Here is a 23,863-nt window from a genome sequence, read left to right on the forward strand (position 1 = left end):
CTCGGAGGGGAGACCCCGGGACTGGAAACAGTGGTAGGACGGCCCTGAAGGCCACCTGCCTGCCTGGACTACCTCCCCTGGACCCCGTCCTCCAAGTGCAAATAGGAGGGGCTACAACTCGGGAACCACATCTACCAGGTCAGGGCCTTCCCACCACGTCCTCATAACACCACAGGGTGCCTCTGCAGGGAAGGAAAGTGTCCTTTTATTGAACCCCAGTCCCCTTGAGGCGGGCCAGGGAGCACCGGGGCCACTTTGGCCAGGCAGGGCCTCCAGCAGGGCGGGTCCAGCATCCAAAGCAGCGGGCTCAGTTCGGGACCAAAGCCCACAGCAGAGTCGGGACCGCAGTGAGCACAGGTCCGGGTCGGAGCAGGCGGACGCCCCCTGAGAGGGCCTCTGTACAGAGGGAGTGACTCAGACGCCCCATGCCGCTCCGCTCCGACCCCACCCAGCCGGCCACCCTGGCCCACCTCGGAAGCTGAGGTCCACGACCAGGTAGCCATTGGGGATGCCGCCTCGGAGCCCCAGGCCCAGACTGTCCAGGTCCTCCTGCCGCTGCCGTGAGATCCAATCCCGCACGGGGCTGCTCTCCCGCGCCGCCTTCAGGCCCACCAGGTTCGGACCCAGAAGGTTTCGGACCTCGGCAACGGTCAGCGGCTGCCAGAACCCCCAGGGGGCGGTCAAGGGCGCCCTGCCTCACCCACAGAAGGCTGCCGGGCTCTGCTCCGCCCAAACCTCCCGGCGCTTCCCTTCCCGGGCGCACAGAACCTGCCTTGGCCGCTCCAGGATTCGGCGCTCGCCCCGGCGCGAAGACAGCCCCTGCCTGGCCCCGCCCCTCCCGTGCCCCCGCCCCTGGGCCCCGCCCCGTGTGGCCCCGCCCCCGCGGCCCCGCCCCGCGGCCGTACCACCACTGCCTCAGGCCGCAGCGTCCGGAATGCGGCCAAGTCCATGCTTATGTTCTGACGGCTGAGAGCCCGCAGGTCCTCCGTGGGGGCCCCACCTGACCGCGGGGAGAGGGCCCCAAGCGTGAGACCTCGCAACAGCCCCCAGTCTTATCCCCTTCCCGGAGGCTGCAAGAAGCCGTCCTCCTTCCCCAAGATTCCCTTTTCCTAAGGACTTCCTGGGCCCCGGGTTCCCCTGGTGCCCATCTGACCCTCAGGGTGCGTGGAGAGGCCGGAGGTGGCCGCGGGAGCATCTGGGTCGGCTCAGAACTCACAGGGTCTCCACCTACACACACTCGTAAGGGCGCAGGGCACAGTGACCACCAGTCACACCAGCAGTGGCCTAGTGAGGCAGGAACTGGCGGCCCCTGCGTGGGGAACCTTGGCCATCACCGCCCCCTGGGTGTACCCTGGCTCACCCAGGTAGAGCTTCATCTTCTCGAAGTATTCAGACCCGCTCATGTTCTGGAAGGCAAGGCGGGCCTTGCGATAGAGTACGTCCATCTGGGCCGGACGGCATGCATCCAGATCCGGGGGCCGGGCTGCCCTGGAGAGGCAGCAGGGCCGGGACAGTGAGCCCAGGGCGCAGCGTGCCCACCACCCCCGGCGGACCTCTGGGACTCACCAAACAACGCTGTGGTGCACTGACTCCAGCTGCTCAGGACTGAGGAAGCACAGGTACGTCGGATGGAAAGCGGCCAGTGTGTCCAGGGTGGCCTTGTCCAGCTGGCCCCCTCCCACCAGATAGCGGGCAATCAGGGCAGCCACCTGTGGAAGGAGGCCACGGGTGCCTTGGGGCAAGGACCCACAATCCCCTGGGGTCTGCACGGCCTCACACCACCCGCTCCCTCCCTGTCACCTGAGCATCCATTTTGTGCCCTTTGCTGACTTCAAGAAGAGATTTCACGGTTTCCAGGGACATCACGTTCCACTTGTGGATGTCCTCGGGGGTGAGCTCAAGGAAGAAGTACCCGAGGTGCCGGACCAGGGACTCGGGGTACCCCTGTGGATAGAGCTGCCCGGGGAGGTGACTCGATGGATGGCTGGGGATGCTCCGGCGGGGTGGGCAGGTATGAGCCCCTCATGAACTACCTCGTCCAATTTGCGCTTAAAAACGCCCAGCTGCTGGTAGGTGAAGGGCACCATGTTCACCCGGTCCATCTGAGCGGCCAGCAGGGCCCCATCTACACAGGCCTCCAGCTCCCAGGGCTCGTAGAAGACAAGGTTTTCATCCACCACACGGGCCCTCCGCTCTGGTGGGCAGGCTTTCTCTGCGGGGGCAGGCGGGGGATTGAGGGCTGGACGTCTCTTGTCAACCTCCTCCTCCCAAACCTCACGTAGACAGACCCTGGGCAATGCAGGACCCCCTCCAGGCCTCAGTTTACACATCAGCAGAATGGAGTGATTCTGTCCCTTCTCCGAGGTTGTCACCGTGGAGCAAGCCGAGCGGCCAGAAAGGGCCACGGGTATGGGCAGGTGTGAGCCCACGACCCTACCCCATCCCCGGGTCTCTTGACAGCCAGTGGGACAGGGTTTCCCACTTACTCTCTGTGTCCCGCCGGTCCCTCGGGAGGAGGACGGTCAGCTCAGGCCGCTGCCAAGACAGGTCCCGGGAGGTGCCTTGCAGCCAGGGGGTCATGACACCCTGAGGACAGAGCAGGGCTGTAGCTGAGCTGTGCATGGCCAGGGGTCCGAGGCCCCCTACCTGGGGCCAGACACCTTCCTCTGTCTCCCCAGAGGGAACTTACCGGTCGTGAGTCTGCAGCCCGGACCCTGGAAGGTAGCACCCACCCTGCAGGGAAAGAGCATAAGGCTGGAAGGGACAGCCTGGGATTCCTGGGGTGCCTGCCACCGGCCCCCACTGTGTGTAGGAAGGAGGCAAAGCTGCTCCCCCAACACTGTGCTCCCCCCACAGACTTAGGCCCCTGCACCCCATGATGTCACAGCCCACCCCACCCCAAGGGGCCCAGGCGTCCCTCATCCTCCTCCTAAGCCTTCACTGCTCCGGTCGAGGAGTTACCCTCTCCGTGGACACTCTCAGCTTGGCCTGAGCGCCCATCACTGCCCTGGCTCAGCTGCTAATGCTGCAGGGCGTGGAGGTCCAGCAGGGGGGCCGCCACAGTCACCTCTGGGGACAGAGACACGGCTGACAGCCTGCCCAGGTCTAGGGCACCTACCTACAACTTGGGGCACCCATCTGGAACTCAGGGCACCTGTTCAGGACTCAGGGCACCCGCCGAGATTCGGAGCACCTGCCAGGACTCGGGCCACCTGCCCAGAACTTGGAACAGCTGCCTGACCTCAGGGCACCTGCCAAGGATGGGGGAGGGGGCACTGCCCACAGGCAGGGAGGAGGTGTGGGGCAATGAGAGCCTTTCTTGAGGCCCCTCAGCTGTTTGGGCCCCCACTACTTTGCAGCAGCACCCCCCCCACCACATTACTCACCAAGGCTGAGAAGCAGGAGCAGGAGGCTACAGTGGGTGGGGGTCCCACGGGACCCCAGGGGAGGCAGAGCAGCCTGCAAGGCCATTGTCTGTGGAGGAGAGCCGCTCTGATATCCCCACCGTTTGGGTCAACAACCCCCCCATCCCCCTGACTACCCCCCCCCGCACCCCTCCTTTCCCCTCCAACCCACCTGCCTCACCCTGGGCCAGTGCAGGGCCTTATGAGGCTGGACGGTCTCAGAGCCCCACACCGAACCTTCTCAGGCCCCTACAGGTGGCGTCTCTGCGGCCTCCAGCCCTGCTCTCAGGACTGACCTGTCCACCTGACCCGCCCCCTCCGGGAAGCTGGCCCCTCCTGCAGGGGGTGTTGAGTCGGAGTCAGCCAGGCCCCCAGCAGTGAGAGCCCAGGCGGGCAACTGGTTAGGGCAGGGCTGCCTCTGGCCCAGGCTGGCCTGATTCCACATTTGCACCAGAGCTGGGGATAGATTTGAGTGACCCCCCCCCCCCCAACCTGGGGCGTGGCCACTCTCTCCTCCCCAGCCTCCTGCTCCTGGCACCTGCCAGGCTTGTGCAAACCCAGGGCCCGGGTGGACAAGGCCACTGAGGCCCACCTGCCCTCCTGCTTTCTCTCCTGAGGTCCCTCCCAAGACAGAGGCCTCAGTGTCTTGTGGGTACAACACCCCTTCTTACCTGCCAGTCCCTTGGGTGAGGCAGTGGGTGGATAGGGATTCTGGGGTGGTTCCCCTGCATTTTTAGAGTGGGGTTCAGGGGGCCTTGCCAGCCAGTGTGGGGTGTGGAAGTGGGTGGAGAGCCGCTTTCCAGGGAGTATTGTCCCAGGTAGGGTGGGGACCTGCGAGAGACCAAACCAGTGTAGGCCAAACTACATTCACCCCTCCCAGGGAGGGAGGCTGCCCGCCCTGGGCGTGGTGAGCGGAGACATCCCCTCCCCGCAAGCCTGCCTCCGTGCAAGCCTGCGTCAGCCCCACCCGGGGTCAAAAATGAGGGGGGCGCACTCACCCATCAGCAACGCCTTTCAGCGGGGCGGGCGAGGAGCCTAGCGCTGGGGGTGTGTCCTGGGAAGTGGCCCCAGGTGAGCCTTCTCCCCTCCCCCCCTCCAGGTTCCAGGGGTGGCTCGAGAAAACCAGACCCCCAGACCAGTAAACGGGCAGTGGAGTGAGGGAGGACCCCACCCCTTGGATGGGTGAGGCCAGGTGGGCCCCTCCCCAGGCCCATGTAACCAGAGAACCCCCAGCACCTCAGATGGGGCTTCCCGGGAGCCCCTGCAGGCCACCTGGGCCCTGGAATCTACATCCCTCACATCTCCACCCCCAGACCCACCCCCGGAAGGCCAGGTTGGGGCCACAGAGGCACTTCCGCCGTCAGGTCTGCAGCTTCCGAAGTGGCCTGAGCTCGACCTGCAGTTTCAAGTCTGTTCCCGCCAGTCTGGAGTGCCCATGTTTGTGTGTGACGTGGAAACAGTCCCCAGCAGAGCTCTGTCTCCCTCTCTCCCTCTGCGAGCCTGCTCTCGAGCCTCCTTTTCTGTCCTGCATCGTTCCCTGGGCGGGGGGGGGGGGGGGGGGGGGGGGGGGCAGTACTCTAACCCTGAGGCCTCTGTGACAGCAGCCACCTGGTCGCTGTCACCCTTCAACACCTACACACTGGCTCAGGGCCAACTGCATGCTGGGCCCTACTCAGATGCTGGCACATGCTAGAGCGGGCAAGGTTCGGGGCCCGTCCAGGGCCCTGGCAGTGGGGCCTGGCGACAGAGAGGCTGGCCCTGCCCCTGCCTTTCTGCCCCTACCCTGCTGCCAGGTGGGGTCTGGGGTCTGAGCAGACCACAAGCTGCTCAGAGCGCAGAATGAGGCAGAGGTAGCTCTGCCTTGACAGATTAACGTCCAGCTCCTTCCCCCGGCCTGAGCATCAAGAGCTCAGAACTCGGGGCAGGCCAGCTGCCCCACCCAGCCCACCCCAGCCCAACCCCCACCCGCCATCTGGTCTTCAAGTGACAGAAAATGAAGTCAGACCACATTCCCAACTTCAGGTCCTTCTGGTGCGAGTTGGCAGGGGAGCCGGACAGGTTCTGGGTCTTCCACGCATGGTCATTTAGTCAGCCCCAAGCACAGACACGCTGTGCAGCCAGCCCTGGGTCACGCGGTGTGGCCGGAGCAGCTGGCACTAGGGCAGAACTGACCTTGAGGAGAGTTGGGGGGGGGGGGGTCCTCACACTCGCCGAGGGCAAGGACCTTGGAAGGGGGCATCTGTGGTGGCAGGGGTCGGGTTGCCCCCCCCAGCCTGCTTCTTTGGGGTGGCCAGGGTCCCTCCCAGGTGGGCCCTGGGACCAGCCTTGGCTAACCCCCGCTCCCACTCAGACTTGGCTAGAGGTGCCAGGAGTGCTGATGGACGTGACCCCACCCTCACCTCCCCAGGCATGTTCCTGCGGGTGACCCAGACCCCAGCTGGGCCGTTGTCCCCACCCCACGTGGATGAGGCCATGGTCAGCCCCTTTTGGCCCTGGATACTGGGCTGGGCCCCAGGACACCCTGGGAAAGTCCCCTGGGAACGTCCCCTAGTGCCAGTGGGCCCTGCACTGTGGTTCTTTCAGGGCGATCGACCAAACCCGAGCCTCCTTTGCCTTGGTTTCCTCAACCCGGAAGTGAGGTGGCCAAGAGTCCGGCACCCCTCAGGTCAGTCGAGCCAAACAAAGGAGGCCTTGCCAGCTGGGAGCAGGCCGCTCCTGTCTCAGGAATGTGGGGGGCAGTCACCCGGGAGCGGGGGGGGCCCAGGTGGAGAGCAGCCCCAGCCTGGGCCTCCCCTGGGGGGGCGCGGGCATGTACCAGGCTCGAGTTGGGAGCTGACGCCTTACTTCACAGCGTCTCACTGCCCCATTTCTCGTGCCGTGAGACGAGGCTCAGTGGGCAAGGGTGGGTCCCCCACCTGGTGCCGCCACAGGATCTCTGCAGGCCGCCCCACTAGTCCTGACACCGGCGAGGACGCGGAGAGAGAGGATCTCTTTGGCACTGCTGGTGGGAATGCTGGCTGGTGCGGCCACTCTGCAAAACGGTATGGAGGCTCCTCAAAAAATTAAAGGTAGAACTACCCTACGACCCAGCAATGGCACTGCTAGGCATTTATCCAAGGGATACAAGTGTGCTGTTTCGAAGGACACGTGCACCCCCATGTTTATAGCAGCACTATCGACAACAGCCAAAGTATGGAAAGAGCCCAAATGTCCAGCGATGGATGAATGGAAAAGAAGATGTGGAATATATACACGATGGAGTATTACTCAGCAATCAAAAAGAATGAAATCTTGCCATTTGCAACTACGTGGATGGAACTGGAGGGTATTATGCTCAGTGAAATTAGTCAGAGAAAGACAGATATCATAGAACTTCACTCATATGAGGACTTTAAGACACAAAACAGATGAACACAAGGGAAGAGAAACAAAAATAATATAAAAACAGGGAGGGGGACAAAACACAAGAGACTCTTAAAGACAGAAAACACACTGAGGGTTGTTGGAGGGTTGTGGGGGGGGGGATGGGCCAAATTAGTGATGGGCATTAAGGAGGACACTCGTTGGGTTGAGCACTGGGTGTTATACACAGGGAATGAATTACTGAAATCATTATTGCACTATATGCTAACTAACTTAGATGTAAATTTAAAAATTAATTAAAAGAAAGGAAGAAAGACAAAGACAAAAGAAAGTTCCATCCAGGGGTGCCTGGCTGGCTCAATTTGTTAAGCGACTAACTTCAGCTCGGCAGCTCAGTCATAATCTCGCGGTTCATGAGTTCCAGCCCTGCATCGGGCTCTCTGCTGGTCAGCACAGAGCCCACTTCAGATCCTCTGTCTCTCTCTCTCACTCTGCCCCTCCCCTGCTCTCCCTCTCTCTGTCTCCTAAAAGTAAAAATAAATATTAAAGGGGTGCCTGGGTGGCTCAGTCAGTTAAGCGTCCAACTTCGGCTCAGGCCATGATCTCGCAGTTGATGAGTTCGAGCCCCACATCAGGCTCTGTGCTGACAGCTCGGAGCCTGGAGCCTGCTTCAGATTCTGTGTCTCCCTCTCTCTCTGCCCCTTCCCCGCTTATGCTCTCTCTGTCTCAAAAATAAAATAAACATTTTTTTTTAAATAAACAAGAAAGAAAGAAAGAGAGAGAGAGAGAGACAGAAAGAAAGAAAGAAAGAAAGAAAGAAAGAAAGAAAGAAAGAAAGAAAGAAAGAAAGAAAGAAAGATCCGTCCACAGATGACAACTGAAACATTCCGGACAAATCGTAAAAACCAAGTCCCTGAGGGTCCTGGGGAAGGAAGGAAAGCTAGCAGAATTTGGAGGGGAATTGACACTGACGGAGGAGAGCAGCAGGGAGGAGGTCTCCCTCTGCGTATGTAGCTTTGCCCTGAAGACACTCAGAGGCAGGGCCCCCGTGATCGGGCTCCAGCAGAGATCCCACCATCTTTCTGGCTGAAGGAGGAAGGAGCCTAGGATTAGCAGATCCCAGAGAAAAAGTGAAGAATTCTGAAAGAGAGCCTGGGGAGGGGACCCCAAATTCTGTGTTTGAACTCTACCCAGGTCTCTTGCTGACCCCTGAATCATGCATTGCAAGGCAGACTGGAAACAGCTCAGCCAAAGATGAAATACTGGCCGAGACCGACGGGTCTGCAGAGTTCACTGTTCAAGCCTAATCAAGTTTATTGCCTGCCAAGACAAAAGCATCAACAGTCTTCACAGGAATATAACAGAACGCAGTGTCTCTACGATGTGATAGTCACAGTATTCATGGTAAAATCGAAGACCGTGTCAACTATACTTTGCTTAAGAAAAAATCCAGGGGCACCTGGGTGGCTCAGTTGGTTGGGCGTCCGACTTTGGCTCAGGTCATGACCTCACAGTTCACAAGTTCAAGCTCCTCATCGGGCTCTGTGCTGACAGTTCAGAGCATGGAGCCTGCTTTGGATTCTGTGTCTCCCTCTCTCTCTGCTGCGCCCCGGCTCATGCTCTCTCTCAAAAATAAATAAATAAGTAAATAAATAAATAAATAAATAAATAAATAAAATTGTTAAAGCAGCTATTACAACTATACTCAACTGAGTAATGGAAAATAGGCTTTCATGAATGGGGATGTAGGATACACACACACACACACACACACACACACACACACACACACACACGCATATAACCAAGTTTTAGAAATGGCAAACACGCGATTTGGAATTTGGAATCACAGGATGAGCTTTATAACAAGATCAATCACTTCCAATTGAGACTCAGGTAGCAGCTCCTCAGTTGCACGGTTAAATGGGTTTTGAAATGTGGAAATTTCCTTTGCGAGAACACCGAGGAGCTGTAGTTTGAACTCAAAACATACAGCCGCTGCCGATGCACAGAGGAGTGGGGAGCCTGCTTCTCGTTTCAGCTTAGACAGCATGGGAAGCATGTGACCCGCGTCCTTGCGATTCACATAACGTCATTGGTTGAGATGGCAGTAACGTGTGTATGTTTCACATACAAATACTTCTTTCCCTTGTAATTTGAGGTTAAAAATCATTAAGAGACATGATCAAGTCTGAAGCAAAAATTAAATTGCAAAGCAATTCAGTGTTCGATGATTTAGGTCAAAGGAGGTTCTTCACAGTGAATACAACAAACAGTGGATTGTACACTTCAAATGGGTAAGTTGTATGACATGGGTATTATATCTCATTAAAGCTATGTTTTAAAAATAGGCCGGGGCACCTGGGTGCCTCAGTTGGTTAAGCATCTGACTCTTGATTTCGGCTCAGGTCATGATCTCACGGTTCGTGAGTTCAAGCCCCGCATTGGGGTCTGCACTGACAGTGTGGAACCTTCTTGGGATTCTCTGACTCCCTCTCTCTCTGCCTCTCCCCCCTGCTCATGCTCGTGCTCGCTATCTCTCTCTCTCTCTCTCAAATAAACAAGCATTTAAAAATAGACTAGAGTAGAACAGAATAAAACCAAACAAAATAAAAAACAGGCCAAGGCACGAATATCTAGTAGGAAAAGGACCATCTGTTCAACAAACGGGGATGGGACAACTGGACAGCGACATGCAAAAGAGAGAAATTGAACCACTCTCTTACATCACACACAAAAATAAACTCAAAATGGATGAGAGATCTAAATGTGAGACCTGAAACCATAAAAGTCCTTTAGAGGAGAACACAGGCAGTAACTTATCTGACATGGGCTGTAACAACTTCTTTCTAGACATGTCTCCTGAGGCAAGGGAAACAAAAACAAAAATAAGCTATCGGGACCTCATCAAGATAAAAAGCTTCTGCACAGCAAAGGAAACAATCAACAAAACTAAAAGGCAACCGACTGAATGGAAGAAGACACTTGCAAGTTACATATCCAATAAGGGGTTAGTATCCAAAATACAGAAAGAACTGATACAACTCAATTCCAGAAAACCAAATAATCCAATTAAAAATTGGGCAAAGACATGAACATTTTTCCAAAGACACCCAGATGGCCTCCAGACACATAAAAAGATGCTCAACATCCCTGATCATCAGGGAAATGCAAATCAGAACTCCAGTGAGGGACCACGTCACACCTGTCAGAATGGCTAGACTCAACAACATGAGAAACAACAGTGCTGTCGAGGATGTTGAGAAAGGGGAACCCTCTTGCACTGCTGGTGGGAATACAAACCAGTGCAGCCAGTGTGGAGACCAGTATGGAGGTTCCTCAAAAAGTTAAAAATAGAACTACCCCCCCCCGGGGGGGCATCTGGGTGGCTCGGACGGTTGAGTGTCCAACTTTGCCTTGAGTCATGATCTCACCGTACATGAGCTCTAGCCCCACATCTGGCTCGCTGCTGTCAGCACAGAGCCCGCTTCATATCCTCTGCCCCCCTCTCTCTCTGCCCCTCCCCTGCTCACACTCTCTCTCAAAAATAATAAATAAACATTAAAAAAAATAGAATACCCCCAGTCCAGTAATCACACTACTGGGTATTTACCCAAAGAATACAAGAACACTAATTAAAAAGGATACGTGCTGCACCCCAATGTTCACTGCAGCATTATTTACAATAGTGAAATTATGGAAGTGCCCCAAATGGCCATCGATACATGAATGGATAAAAAACAGGTGGTGTAGGGGCGCCTGGGGGGCTCAGTCGGTTAAGCGTCCGACTTTGGCTCAGGTCACGATCTCGTATTTCGTGAGTACGAGCCCCTCGTGGGACTCTGTGCTGACAGCTCAGAGCCTGGAGCCTGCTTCGGATTCTGTGTCTCCCTCTCTCTGCCCCTCCCCCACTTGTGCGTGCTCACTCGCTCTCTCTCAAAAACAAATAAACAAATTTTTTTACAAGAAGAGGTGGTGTATATAGAGAATGGAATATTGCTCAGCCATTTAAAAAAAAATACGAGATCTTACCATTTGCAACAAATGGATAGGGCTATAGAGCTAGAGGGTATGATGCTCTGAATGAAACAGTCAGTTGGACAAAGACAAATACCATGTGACTTTATTCATACGTGCAATTTAAGAAACGAAACAAATGGGGGCGCCTGGGGGCTCCGTCGGTTACACATCTGACTCTTGATTTCAGCTCAGGTCATGATCTCTCCGTTTGTGAGTTCAAGCCCCGCACGAGGCTCTGTGCTGACAGCTCAGGGCCTGCTTCGGGTTCTCTCTCTCCCTCTCTCTGCCCCTCCCCTGGCTCATGGTCTCTCTCTCAAAATAAATAATTAAAAAAAAAAAGAAACCAAACAAATGAAGGGGGAAGAAAGAGAGACAAACTAAGAAACAGACTCTCAACTACAGAGAACACACTGACGGTTAACAGAGTGGGTGGCGGAAGTCAGTGCTGGGGGTGAAGAGCCCACTCGTCATGATGGGTAGCAGGTGACATGTGGGATCGTTGGATCACTGTACCGCGTGTGCAAAACTGACATCACGCTGTATGTTAACTCCACTGCACTTAAAACATAGATCGATCACTTAAAGAGGCTAAGGATTTGAACAGACACTTCACAAAAGGTGTGTGAATGGCCAGTCAACACATGGGAACGTGTGGGGACAACAGTGGTCCGACATCACCCACCGCCCAGGGAAACGCAAATCAAATCCGTGTGACACTAGCCCACCTGAGCGAGTCAGTTGGAAGGGACTGACAGCGCTGAGCGTTGGCAGGCATACGGAGCAGCCGAACGGTCACACGCTGCTGGTGGACACGCGTGCCAATGCCGTCACTTTCGTCTGGCGTTTTCTTTTCTTTTTTGGGGGGAGACACCGAATCCGAAGCAGGCTCCAGGCTCCGAGCCGTCAGCACAGAGCCCGACGCGGGGCTCGAACTCACGAACTGCGACATCATGACCTGAGCCGAAGTCGGACGCTCAACCGACTGAGCCACCCAGGCGCCCCTCATCTGGCGTTTTCTTAAGACGTTAGACATACACCTCACTGCGCGATTTGGTCACTCCACTCTTAAGTAATGGCTCCAGAGAGATGAAAATGTACATCCACGCAAAGAACAGTCACAGTAGCTCTATTCACAGTAGCCAAAAATGGGGAAAAGCAATTTTCCACCAATAGATGAACGGACAGACTAAATGTGGTCTGTCCATCTGGCAACAAGGAAGAACAAGGCACTGACACGTGACGAAACGATGAGTTTCAAGATCATGCTGAGTGAAGAAGCCGAGGGCAAAGAGAATATAAAATCTTTGTAAAAACTTTAAAATGCAAGCTAATCTATTATAACAAACAGCACATCTGCGGCTGCCTTCAGCCAGGCAGCTGCCCCCAGGTTAGGGATTCCTGTTCAACAGGGAGTAACGAACACAAAAGTGCAGTGGAGACGTTCTGCATCCTGGTTGCGGTGGTGGCTTCATGGGTGTGTACGTGCCAAGGCTCTTTGGATGGTACACTTTAAACAGATGCCTTTATTGTACATAAATTGCACAATAAAATGGATTTCAAAATCCACAGCCTAACAAGCGTTGGCAAGGATGCGGAGAAGCCGTTCCCTCGTGCACTTCTGGTGAAAACGTTCACTGGTGCAGCCACTGTGGAAAACAGCCTGGCAGCTCCTCAGAAACTTAAACCCAGAATGACCACACGACCCAGCAATTGAAGATATGCACCCACAAGACTTGAAAACAGTAACTCAAACAGACTTTGTACACCCATGTTCACAGCAGCCGAGAGGCGACAAGACGCCAAGCGCCCATCGGCAGAGGAACGGTGAACAAAGCACGTGGACCGTCCACGGTGGCATATATGACTCGGCCACGGAAGGAATGGAACGCACGCTCCAACGTGGACAGGCCTCGAAAACATGGTGCTCAGTGGAAGCAGCCAGATGTGGAAGGACAAACATTCCCTCTTTAGGCAACGTCCAGATAAGGGAAACGCATCGAGACAGAAAGCGTAACAGGGACTACCAGGGGCTGGAAGCGGGGAGGGGAATCACTGTTTAAAGAGTGCAGAATGTCCGTTTCATAAAAAGTTCGGCTGGAAGTTGACGGTGGTGATGGGTACACAGCATTGTGAGTGTACCTAATACCACCAAGTCATACGCTTAAAGGTGATTAAAAGAGTAAGTTTTATGTATATTTCACAACCATAAAACATCAACAGCGTTCATTCATGTCAGCAATAATAACAAACTTAGTAGAAAAGTAATCCTTTCTGATAACGATGAGATCCACAAAGTCTCTAGAAATCAGCCTAATAATGCAGAGAACAACCCAGCAGGATAATGCTATCAGTGCTCCTAAAATTGTGCTGTACAATCGGATCCTATTTTTAAAAAAATTTTTAACGTTTATTTATTTTTGACAGAGAGAGACAGAGAGAGACAGAACATGAATGGGGGAGGGGCAGAGAGAGAGGGAGACACAGAATCGGAAGCAGGCTCCAGGCTCCGAGCCATCAGCCCAGAGCCTGCTGACGTGGGGCTCGAACTCACAGACCACGAGATCATGACCTCAGCTGAAGTTGGACGCTCAACTGACTGAGCCACCCAGGCACCCCAATCGATCCAATCCTATTAAAGATTAAAATACGAGGTTTTTTTTTTTCAGGAATGTAACGATTTTATTTTAAAAATAAAGAGAAGAAACATCCGTGACGTAAGAAGACAAGTTCCTGGATACTAAGACAAAGCCACGCATAATGAAGTTAGGAACAGACAGCGGGGGCAGGCACGAGACGACACAAAATGCCCCCGTGTGCACGCAGGGACTGCTACCAGCAATGGCGGGGAAAGGGACAGTCCGTGGGACAGGTGGGGCAGGGAAATGAGGCCCCTTGCCCGCATGGCAGACAAGCCGGGTACCAAATTCAGTAAGACCTGCGTACGGCAGAGAACACTCTAGGCACATAGAAGGACCTGGACTGAGGAGTCGCGAAAGATGCCCAGACCCAAACAGAAACTACCTGCTGATTGTGGGTGAGTCTGACTTCACCAGAATGAAGGATTCCCGTTCCACAAACAATTGGCAGTTAGCAGGCAGGCGTCAAACAAGGAGAGGGACAGCCGAAGCCTAGAAGGGCCCGAGGCTCAGTGAGTACCTAGAACGGGGGAGAACGGGAGCCCCTGTGACCACAGAGATTCCAAGTCAAGCAAGGAGATGGACAAAACTAGAAAGGTGGGGGGTAACGGGTGTTGGTGACCATGTGAGGGACGGCCCGACGGCGGACACCTGGAACGAAGCTCCCACCCCCCCACCCTGGCAACCTGGATGTGCCTTCGTTTCTGGTCTCCTCCCAGCGCTGCTCAGCTCCGCGTTTTGCAAGTTGCGCTCAGGCGTGCAGCTGGCTTCTCCTTCCTCATGCACGACCTCCGTTTGTCCTTCCTCTCTGTCAGGGGTTGCCCCCAGGCTATTGCTGGCCTTGTCACTCTCTGGGTGAACAAAACAAATGTGGGGCTGCTTATTCTGCACAAAAAGAAAAGGCCTTTTTTCTCCCGTTCACAGGACTAAATCTGTTCCTCATCAGGGAGGGCATCCGGTCACGACTAAGCAGTCGGGTGAACGGTCACTCCTGGTTTGATCGCTGGTGTGGACGCACTTCCGTCTAATCTGATCAGCTCCATGGGTCCAAGGGTGGGTGGCCAGGTTCCCTGGCAGGACCCACGTCCTGGCACGGCAGGGTCCGCGCCCCGAGTTCAGTAGGCTGTCTCCAGTCCGGTTTCTCGAAACACCTGTTCCCCAGCGCGGGCAAAATAACAAAAAGAACCAGACTAGGTTGGCCTGGAGCCTGGAGCAGACCTGCCACGGGTCTCTACACCAGGTGGCCTCTTCCAGGAAGCCTTCGTCGGCTGGCAGTCTTCCTGACTCTGAGAGGTCAGCCCCTTTCTCCCTGAGCCCCTGTTTCCGCCCTGACGCCAGTCCAGAGCAGAATATTCATTCTGTGAATGAAGACCCACCGCAGATGGCTTTTTACCTTTTTACAGAGAAGGAAACTGAGGGCCAGAGAGGTCCGATGACTGACCAGAGCCCACGTAAGAGTCAGGTCTCTCGGCTTTGAGAGAGGAGTGTGGGGACGGTTCTGGTGTCAGGCACCCCCGGGGCGACATTCTCGCTCAGCCACTGCCCTGCGAGCAGGTTCCAGGGCCTCGGTTTCCCGCTTTGCCGGGTGGCACTTGCCGGGGGTGGCTGCATGCCTGCAGCTGGGCCCCAGCCTCAAGGAAACGAGAGGGCCCCTTCCTGCCCCCCAGAACTGGCCAGGTCCAGTAGGTGGCCAGGGATGTTTCCCTTTGCCGCTGTGTCCCTGAGGCCATGGGGACTGCAGCCACAGGAACCAGTGACCCAGCCCAGCTGGCCTGAGGCAGACGTGGGGGGGGGGGTGCTGTGGCTATTCACCCGGCTGATGTCCCCTGCCCTGCTGAGCCTCACCTCTGCTCACAGCTATAGACCTGCTCACGGCCACCAGCTGGGTGGCCGCTCGTCTTCTTGGACATTCCGATGGTGTCCGTGAGGGCCAGGGCTGAGGCTGCCAGCACCACACTCTGCGTCAGCCAGGCCTAGGGGCTCCTTGTATGTTGTGGCTTCCCAGGTGGGCTGCAGGGGCTGGAGAGACGTCACCAGAGGATCTGTTCCGGTCGGGCCCTGCCCAGCCCTCCCGCCACCCCCTCTCACGAGTCCACACCATCGTCCTGGAGGCTGTGGTCCACTGCCTGGGGCCAGAGCTCACACCATGGCCATCACTGAACTCAAGGACGGGTTCCAAGGGCCACTGACCCTCTTCCAGGCTTCGGTGACTCCCGTCCCAGTTCACTTACTACTCTCAGTGGAGGCCCACGTGCATGCTCCCAACAGGGGCAGGGCTGTGGGCAGAGCTGGGACTGCTTCGTCCAGGGGTGGAGGACACGGGCCAGGTCCCAGGGAGGGGGGAGTGGGCCAGGACCAAGTTTGACCTGAATGCCCACCTGCATGCTGCTGCTGCCACTCCAAGCCCTGAGCGATGAGGCCCAGTGGAACCTGCGAGTGTCCCCATGGGCCACCGTGGTACTGGGATGGACTGCTGGGCTCCCAGAGCCTCCCCCGACCATCAGCCCTCCCCCAACATAATTTGCCTGGATACGACCTTGATGCCTTCTCAGGGGAGCAGAGGAAGCTCACGCACAGCTAGATGTGGGGACCCAGCATGGCACAACAGTATCAGGGAGAGGGGGCAATCCTGGGGCTGACCCCAGGTCTCTACTTGGGCCCTGCTGACCCTGACCCAGCTGGCTCCACTGGCCGAGATGAGGGCCAGCCCCGCCCAGACACTCCCGGGCTTCCTTTGCAGGCCCACTGGCATCTGTGAGTGGTGTCCTGGGTCAGAGGGCACAGGGGAGATGGAACTGCCACTTGCCCAGCTGACCCCTGTTCCCCAGGCCCGGCGAACGAGCGTTGCCCCGGCCACCTCCCCCTGGACCTCCCCTGCTGCCACATGGGACCTTCAGGGCCAGCACAGCCAGGACATCACGCTCTGGTTCCAGACTCACCTGCTGCCCTTCCTGCTGGCCACGGCTGGTGCCATCCTGGCCCTGCTCCGGGGGGATGTCTTCCGTGATGCCTTCCAGCAGATGTAGGAAAAGGTGGGGGTGGGTGGCCCCGGTGCTGAGTTGGGTAGGGGGCGCCTGGGCAGTGACCCCACCCCTGTGCTCCAACCCCCGAGTGAGGGGCCGCGACGGTGTCTTCCAGCTGCTCCTGGTGCTGGCTCCCCACAGCACCAGTGGCCTCTGCAGAACCCTCCTGGCATGCAAGGCATCTGGGGGTGAGGGTCAGCAGCACGCAGGGCTACCCTCACTCTGACCCCCCACCCCAGCACTGTTCGCGTCCCTGGGCGGTCACTGGGAGCAGATGGGCAGAACTTGCCTCCCCCGCAGGGAGCTGAACCACAGTGTGGGCTAAGGACATGCCCGCAGGGACCCTCACGCTCAGACGTGGCCACGTGCTCCAGGGAGACTGCGTCTTTCCGACCGAGCACCTGCTATGTTGGGACCAGAGGCTCGGTGTCTCGAGCACGGGGAGGGAGGAGTGAAGCCAGCTGGGCTTTGGAGTGGGACAGGTGCCTCCCTGACAGCCAAACTGAAGGGCAATGCCCACTTCCAGGCCCAGGTCCCAGATAGGCCCGCCAGCCCAGCTGGCCACCTCCTTCATGGCCTCAGGCACCATCACCCAGGAGCTGACCGTGGACCAGGCCCTGGACCAGCTCTCTGTGGAGCTCCCCGGGTCAGTCAATACTGGCCTCTGGCCTCCACATGGCAGGTGTCCTGGGCCTGCTCGGAAGCCACTGCAGCCAGGGCATCTGGGGTGACCTGTTTCCCCTCCCCACCAGACTTGGCCTGTGGCCTACTTGGCCCCACCGACTCCAGGTCTGGTCCCTCCTCAGACCCCTGGCCACCCACAAGGATCCTACCGCACGTCAGGACAGCTTCCAAGGGCGAGTGACCGGGCTCTGGCAGGAGCTGGCTCACCTGGCCATCAGAGGGTGAAAGTGCTTCCTCACTGTTCTCTGGCTTCGATACATCCCCACCTCCCAGTGCCTCCTGCAGTCAGGGTGACCGCTGGGAGCAGTGGTCCGGATTGGGATGACAAGGACCCTAAGGTACACGGGGAAGTCAGGGCTGCCCAGGGTGGAGGTGGCCCCAGGTCACTTCCTCCATGCCACCACAGAAGGGAAAATGAGGCCGAGATGGAGAGATGAGCCGGGACCTCGGGGAATCGAGCCGCGGCTCTCACAGGTCACAGCCACGTTAGAGTGTCGTCCGGGCAGTGGTGGAGCGGACCCTGCCGTGAGCCCTTCTGTTCTGCAGAATGGCTCCCCTACCCCATCTATACCAAGGCAGTGGGCTCCTCCCTCCCAGTGCCCCCAGCACAAGAAAGACCTTATCTTCTACGGAGTGTGGGGGACTCCCCCACTACTCCCAGCTGCTACAGCCCAGGTGAGCTAGAGGCCGTCCCCAGAGGAGACTGGCAGGGCAGGAGCGAAGGGAGCCTGGGATGGGTCTGCTGAAGAGTGCCGAAACGTCAAGAGCTGAGACGTCTCAGGCTCGGCTCCGAGGCCCAAAGCACGGGGTCACCCGCCCACAGGCAGTGGGCCAGGCCTGACCTCACGAACCAATTACAAACCTCACACAGACAAAACCAAGTGGGCTTCCAGGTTCCTGGTCCTCCAGTCACCGTGCTGGTCAAGCCCCCTGAGCTATCCCGGGGGGTGCTGTCCGAGCCGGCCCCACCTGGAGCTCCATGGAACACCTTGGAAGGTGCTGGGGAGGGGTTCTCCCGGGGCCGTGGGGGCTAGGTGAGGGTTGCCGGCAGAGTGGCCACGGCCAGGGACGGTGGGGGGGGGGGGACACAGAGATGAGTTAGGAGGGAGCTCAGATGTGGCAGCAGGGTGGGGAAAATGCCACATCCCCCCAAAGAAGGAGCCCCAGAGGACCAACCTGGTGCTGCCGATCGGCCAGATGTGAACACGGACACGTGTGTGATCCCCGACCCCGGGGAGGTCTGGATGGGTGGCCCTGCCCGCCTCTGAGCCTGTCATCTTCACAGGGCCAGGCCAGTGGGACCCGCTTCACCCGACCAGGGGTTCCTGGACTGGTCAGCCCGCCGTGAGCATGGGTGTGGCCGGCAATGGCCGAGGGGGCTGCAGGTACAACACGTGGAGGGACTGCCGGGTGGGTGGGCTGCAGAGCCGAAGCACGTGAGCACCAAGGGTGCGTGGGCCCGGAGGCCTGGGGGCTCCTGAGGGGGCCCCGCACCACCCAGCAGTCTCAGCTCTGCCTCCAGACACCCCAGATGGCCCCCTTGATGACTTGGGGGCTGACTACAAACTGCAGACGCAGAGGCAGCTCAGGGCCAGGGGGAGAGTGCCACAAACGAGCCCCACAGCCCGCCCCCAGAGAGTCGCCTCGCTCCCCCCACCCGCTCCCGCTCCGAGCTGCATGCCTCGAAGCCTGACCAGCCTCAGGCGCGCCCTCCAAGAGTGGACTGTGCCCCAGGCCACACTTCCTAGGCCACAGCCCAGAGGCCCAGCCACAGAAAGTGGCCGGCCACGTCCCGGGGCCTTCCTGGCGCTTTCTGGCACCTGGTCAGGCAAAGGGGGCTTCCTGCCGGCGCGCCCCCGCTGAGACGGCTTCGGCGTCCAGGGCTGAAGCGGAGCCAACCTCCCAGACCTAGGGACACGTGTGCAGCAGTGAGGCCATGTGGCCGACCAGCTCTTTCTGCTGCTTCCTGCGCCGGGTGGGTGTGGAGGCAGGACCCTGGGAGCCCCAGCGCTCTCTGTGTGACCCTCCCCCCTCAGGCCCGCACCGGTCTCTCCCGAGGAGGAACAGGTCATGGCAGGCGTCCTCATTAGCTACTAATTGCAGCCCGTTCCCGGCCTCCCCGGGCCGTTGCCGGATTACACCTGTTGACAAGATGTGGCGTCCCCAGCGGGAAGGCGCGTGTGCTGATTATGCCGCTAATGATGTGTTCATTGCCCACGGTAATTTCCTTCAACAAATAAAACGCTGTGTCTGCTCAGCCTAGGGACACTTCTGGCTTCACGAGGAGCCCGGCGTGCACCTGAGGGTGGGGAGGGCTGGTGGGCTCCGAACGGGACACCTCAGGCCACCAGGGAAGTGTCCCAATCCAAGCACCAGACGAACTGCCCGCAGCGCCTGCGTGTGCTCCTAAGAGAGACTGCTTTCTCTCTCGATTCTGAGCATAAGGGGCACTGGGTCCCACCCTGACGCAGACCCTCCCCGAGTGGGCTCTTCCTTTGCCCTCCCTCCCCACACCCCAGCCCAGGGCCCAGAGAGCCTCCCAGGTGAGTGGAAGGTTTGCAGGGACTGGCCTGGAAGGCTGTGCCCCCACACCCACCGAGACAGGGCAGGAGACCCATGATCCTCAGGGACCTGGGCTGATTTACTCAGAAACTCCTGAGCACGAAGGCCCTCACGTGGGAAGGAGACCCCTCAGTGGCCGCCCAGGCCCACAAACAAAATAGTCCCCAGTTCACAAAAAGCACGAGAGCAGATTCCGAAGGCCAGAACCACTTGTTTGGGTGGGAGGCCGGCCTTGTTCTACCTGACCCCCCTCCCTACCAGGCAGGGGCTCCGCTGTACAGGGAGCCCCTCCGTGGGCCGTTTGCCCCTCCCCACCCCGGTGCCCGATGAGGACGCCAGGGCCTCTGCACCAGCCACAGTGTCCGGGTGGGTCCGGTGGGCAGACGGACAGCACACGCACACGGGCCGCCCCTGGGCACACGCTCCTCCTCCTACAGCCATGCGGAGAAGGGGGAGCGGACCCCACTTCTCCTTTCCGACATCTTGGGGGGCCTTGATGCACGAAACAGTAACCCTGGAGAAGGTAGTGTTTTGAAATTACATTTTAAGAGAAAGTTAAAAAAAAAATTTTTAAGTGTTTATTTAGACAATCTCCACACCCAACATGGGGCTCAAACTCATAACCCGGAGATTAAGAGTTGCACACTCTTCTAAGCCAGCCAGGGGCCCCTAAATTTTTTTTGGAAAAGACAAAGGCCGTTTACTTTTCCTGACCCTAGGTGGATGTATTCCTACAGCACACAGGCTGTCTGTCCCCGCCCCTCCAAGACCCTGCGGGACCAACCCTGGCTTTGCAGCACAGCAGGCATGGTCCGCCCCAGCCTCGCACCCCAGGGCCAGCGCAGTCATATGACCTGTGAGACGCATCACGTTATGCAGCTGTCCTCTGACCCTTGAGGGTCCCACAAAAGTTGGACATGAGGGCTCTGGCGGGTTGAACAGTGCCCCCCAAATAACATGTGCCCCAAACCCGTAAATGGGGCCTCGCTTGGAAATCGGGTCCTTGCTGAGGGTTAAGCTGAGGGTTTCGAGACGAGATCATGCTGGGAGGTAGGTTGGGCCCTGAATCCAGTGACAAGTGTCAGAAGACACACAGGGTCCATGTGCTGATGAGGCAGATGCTGGGGAGATGCTGTCTTGTGCCCAGGGCTCCCCAGGGCCACCAGGAGCTGGGCCTGCTGACACCTTGGCCTCAGACTTCTGGCCTCAAGAACTGAGAGCGTGGGGACGCCTGCGGGGCTCAGTCGGTTGAGCGACCGTGGGAAACAGAACACCACAATAACCACAGGGGCATATTCGTTCAGGCTCCAAGATCTCTGAGAAAGCTCGAGATCATAGGGTTAAAAATAATGCGAAAGAAATGGAGCGAAATGCCCTTGGGAAATGTGGCCTGTTCTCTAGTAGGAAGACAAGGATGTTTTGCTTAAAGGAAGCCAGCTGTAAATAACACAGCGTGTTCACTCTCCTCTTTGTTTCTCATCCTGGCATAAAGATTCCTATCATAGCCTACGTATCTGCAAGAAAGCCTTTGCACGCAATGGCAACGTACGTTTGTGCTTTAGCTGAACCACATGTCCTTTGTTGCCACGCCTTACTAACCTTCTACAGTTAATCGTCGTGGATCTGTAGCTCTGTAAAAGTATAAAAGAAGATGTACAATAAACCTCGGGGCCTCGGGCGGTTGGCTCGGGGTCCCCTGTGCCTCGCTATACTGTCGTCTTTTTCTCGGCTCCTTCACCGCCCCAGGTCCACGGCCCAAAGAGGTCGGCAAGCGACCAACTCTTGATCTCAGCTCAGGTTATATGATCTCACAGCTCGTGAGATCGAGCCCCGCGTCGGGCTCCCTGCTCACAGCACGGAGCCTTCTTGGGATTCTCTCTCTCATACACACAATAAATAAACATTTCAAAAAGAAAGAAAGAAAAAAACTAAGAGAATAAACTTCTGTTGTTCTAAACCCCCCAGTCGTGGTCCTAACGTCAGGCGGGTTCCTCAGACGGTGAAACTCTGATGTGCGTCTGCTCCCACCCAAAGATCTGGTGGCCAGCTTTGGGCAAAGGGGGTCCTGGGGACACATCCAGAGCAGAGGCCAAGCCCTGCTCCTGTCCCAGCTCAGGGAGAGGGGTGCCGACACCCAGGCACAGCATCGCGGCCGCTGCCCAGGCTGGCTACGGGGCCCACGGCCTCTCAAGTCCTCAGCTGGCCCTCCGTTTCCCCCACGTGTGTAAACCCCGGCACACGGGAAGCGAGCAGTAAATACTAATGATGATGAAAGAATCTGCAGGTGTGGGAGCAGGTGCACAGAGGAGGTGCACGCAGCGTCTGCTCAAGAGCCCCAGGTCTCCAGGGACGGGGCTGCGATTGAGTAAAAGACCCTCGAGGGGCCCTTGTTGTGTGAGTGTGTGGGTGATATCAGAGATCCCCAGTCAGGTTGTCTGAACCAGAAACCGTCGCCCAGGCACGGCACGGGGACGCTGGGACCGATGGTTCGATGCTAGGCCAACCTGGGTGCACTCAGCGTCCGGACCTCTTGAAGCTACCTTGGGGCAGCCAGTTTTATTGAGATATAGATGCACATGCCATAAAATCTGCCCACTTAAAGGGTGCAGTTCAGTGATTTTTGATATATTACATTAGTAGTTTTCAAATTGTGGTAACATACCTACAACAAAAGTTGCCATAGCAACCCTTTTTAAGTGGCATTAGTTACAGTGTCGGGCAAAGATTACCTTGCTTTCCAAAACTTTCTCGTCACCTCACCCTGAAGCCTCCTCCGGGCCCCTGGCAACCTCCAATCTACTTAACATCCCTGTGGAGTTGCCTATTTCACGGGCTTCATAGAAATGGAATCCTACGATAGGTGGCCTTTTGAGTGGCTTCTCTTGCCGAGCATCATGTCACCAGGGCTCATCCACACGGCTTTACAGCTGAGTCCTCGCCCGTCTACCCACTCATCTGCTGATGGTCGCGTGGGCTCTTCCACTTTCGTCCACCCCCACCCTTTGCTCCACTTGGTTCGCTCCCACAGACTTGGGTTCCAGGGGAAGGAGGCAGGAAGCCCGCCCTGCAGGGACCCTGGCTCTGCACACCTACGGGCTGCAGCCCCCCTTTCCAGCGTCAGGAGAACCCTCCCTGTCCCCCCAGCCTCAGCCAGGGCCCCTCCCGTGTAAATCCTCTCCACCACTCCTAACGGGCCCTCATTCCTGGCCCCCATCTCAATGCCATTGTTACTCTCACGAGTCTTTTGTAAACCTACTCTGGGGCATTTCGGTGAAACTAAGGTTGGTTGGGGGCTCGCCCACTTCTAAGAATCGCTTAGGACTGTTCAGATTTCAGGAACCGTATCTCAGACCTGGGTCAGGTATTGTCAGGACAGGGGACGGGTGGCGCCTGGGGGCCTGGAAGCGGAGCTCCCGTAGCTGCTACGGAAAGCCTGCCCCAGCTGTTGTAGAAGAAAGTCCTGTCTTGGCAGCCAAGAGGAGCAGCTGCAGGGGCCCGAGGACGCTGCCCCCGCCGGTGGACCTTGGGTCCCTGGGCCTCGAGGAAAACCCACAGGCAGGTGTGGGAGTCAGCAGCACTCAAGTCCACACTGGGCTAAGTACTGCAAGGAGACTGGGAGCACAGGCCAGGCTGGGCCCTCAGAAACACGAGATGAACACCGGGCCGTGCCAGACTCAACTCCTGCAGGTGTCTGGAAAGCCCCACTAAAAAGGGGTCAGTAGTGGCAGTAAAACTGGACTCGACACGATTTATAACGGCCCAGGGCCGAGCCTGGCCAGCAGCAGTCCCGCGTCGCGCTACCAAACCTTACAGGGAAACGGCGCTTTCCCAAGCTGGTCTCCAAAATGACAGAAGAGGGTGTCGGAGCCCGTGAGAGAAGCTCCGCACGGAGCCGCCGAGTTGTGGGGAGCGCTGCCCGCCCTGTCACTTCCATTTCGCTCGCTCTGCAACAGGAACTGCACGCCCAGGGGGGGGCCAGGCGCCCTTCTGGGGTCTCGAGCGCCTCTGCGACCAAGTATAGCAAGGCCGCTGCCTCTGCAAGCTCCCAGGGCAAGGACTCAGGGCCGCATATCCCGCCGGCAGTGAGCCCTGGGTGAGGGAGGCGACACTGTGGTCCTGGCGGCCCCTCCGAGGGAGGCGACACTGTGGTCCTGGCGGCCCCTCCGCCCGC

General features: G+C 57.6%; 1 protein-coding gene across 17 annotated transcripts; it reads right to left on the reverse strand.

Moving 5' to 3' along the window:
• Positions 1 to 183: 183 nt before the first annotated feature.
• Positions 184 to 23,845, reverse strand: LOC101091333 (mesothelin). Of its 17 annotated transcripts, none has more exons than XM_045048007.1 (17): positions 19,175 to 23,845; positions 16,363 to 19,038; positions 14,110 to 15,442; positions 13,809 to 13,943; positions 5,410 to 6,435; positions 4,724 to 4,941; positions 4,076 to 4,235; positions 3,387 to 3,474; positions 2,690 to 2,733; positions 2,487 to 2,586; positions 2,034 to 2,212; positions 1,801 to 1,956; positions 1,567 to 1,709; positions 1,361 to 1,488; positions 906 to 1,000; positions 471 to 657; positions 184 to 396 (listed from the first exon to the last, which is right to left on the reverse strand). In XM_045048007.1, the coding sequence occupies exons 7-17, from the start codon at positions 4,133 to 4,135 to the stop codon at positions 308 to 310; spliced, it is 1,269 nt and encodes a 422-aa protein (XP_044903942.1). In that variant the 5' UTR covers positions 4,136 to 4,235; positions 4,724 to 4,941; positions 5,410 to 6,435; positions 13,809 to 13,943; positions 14,110 to 15,442; positions 16,363 to 19,038; positions 19,175 to 23,845; the 3' UTR covers positions 184 to 307. The 17 variants fall into 17 exon arrangements, with proteins under 17 accessions (XP_044903942.1, XP_044903940.1, XP_044903945.1 ...); XM_045048005.1 differs by having other exon boundaries at positions 16,363 to 18,160; positions 18,307 to 23,845; XM_045048010.1 differs by having other exon boundaries at positions 16,363 to 17,463; positions 17,993 to 23,845.
• Between the last annotated feature and the right edge of the window lie 18 nt (positions 23,846 to 23,863).

This window comes from Felis catus, chromosome E3, assembly GCF_018350175.1.
Source record: "Felis catus isolate Fca126 chromosome E3, F.catus_Fca126_mat1.0, whole genome shotgun sequence".
NCBI lineage: Eukaryota > Metazoa > Chordata > Mammalia > Carnivora > Felidae > Felis > Felis catus.

Excerpts from the sequence above, each read along its gene's own strand:
- LOC101091333 (XM_045048007.1), bottom strand. The coding sequence starts at position 4,135 with ATGCAGGGGAACCACCCCAGAATCCCTATCCACCCACTGCCTCACCCA. Across the intron at positions 1,489-1,566 it reads GTGCACCACAGCGTTGTTTG|GGCAGCCCGGCCCCCGGATC; the intron begins GTGAGTCCCAGA and ends CTGCCTCTCCAG. Across the intron at positions 1,001-1,360 it reads GAAGATGAAGCTCTACCTGG|GTGGGGCCCCCACGGAGGAC; the intron begins GTGAGCCAGGGT and ends CCCCGCGGTCAG.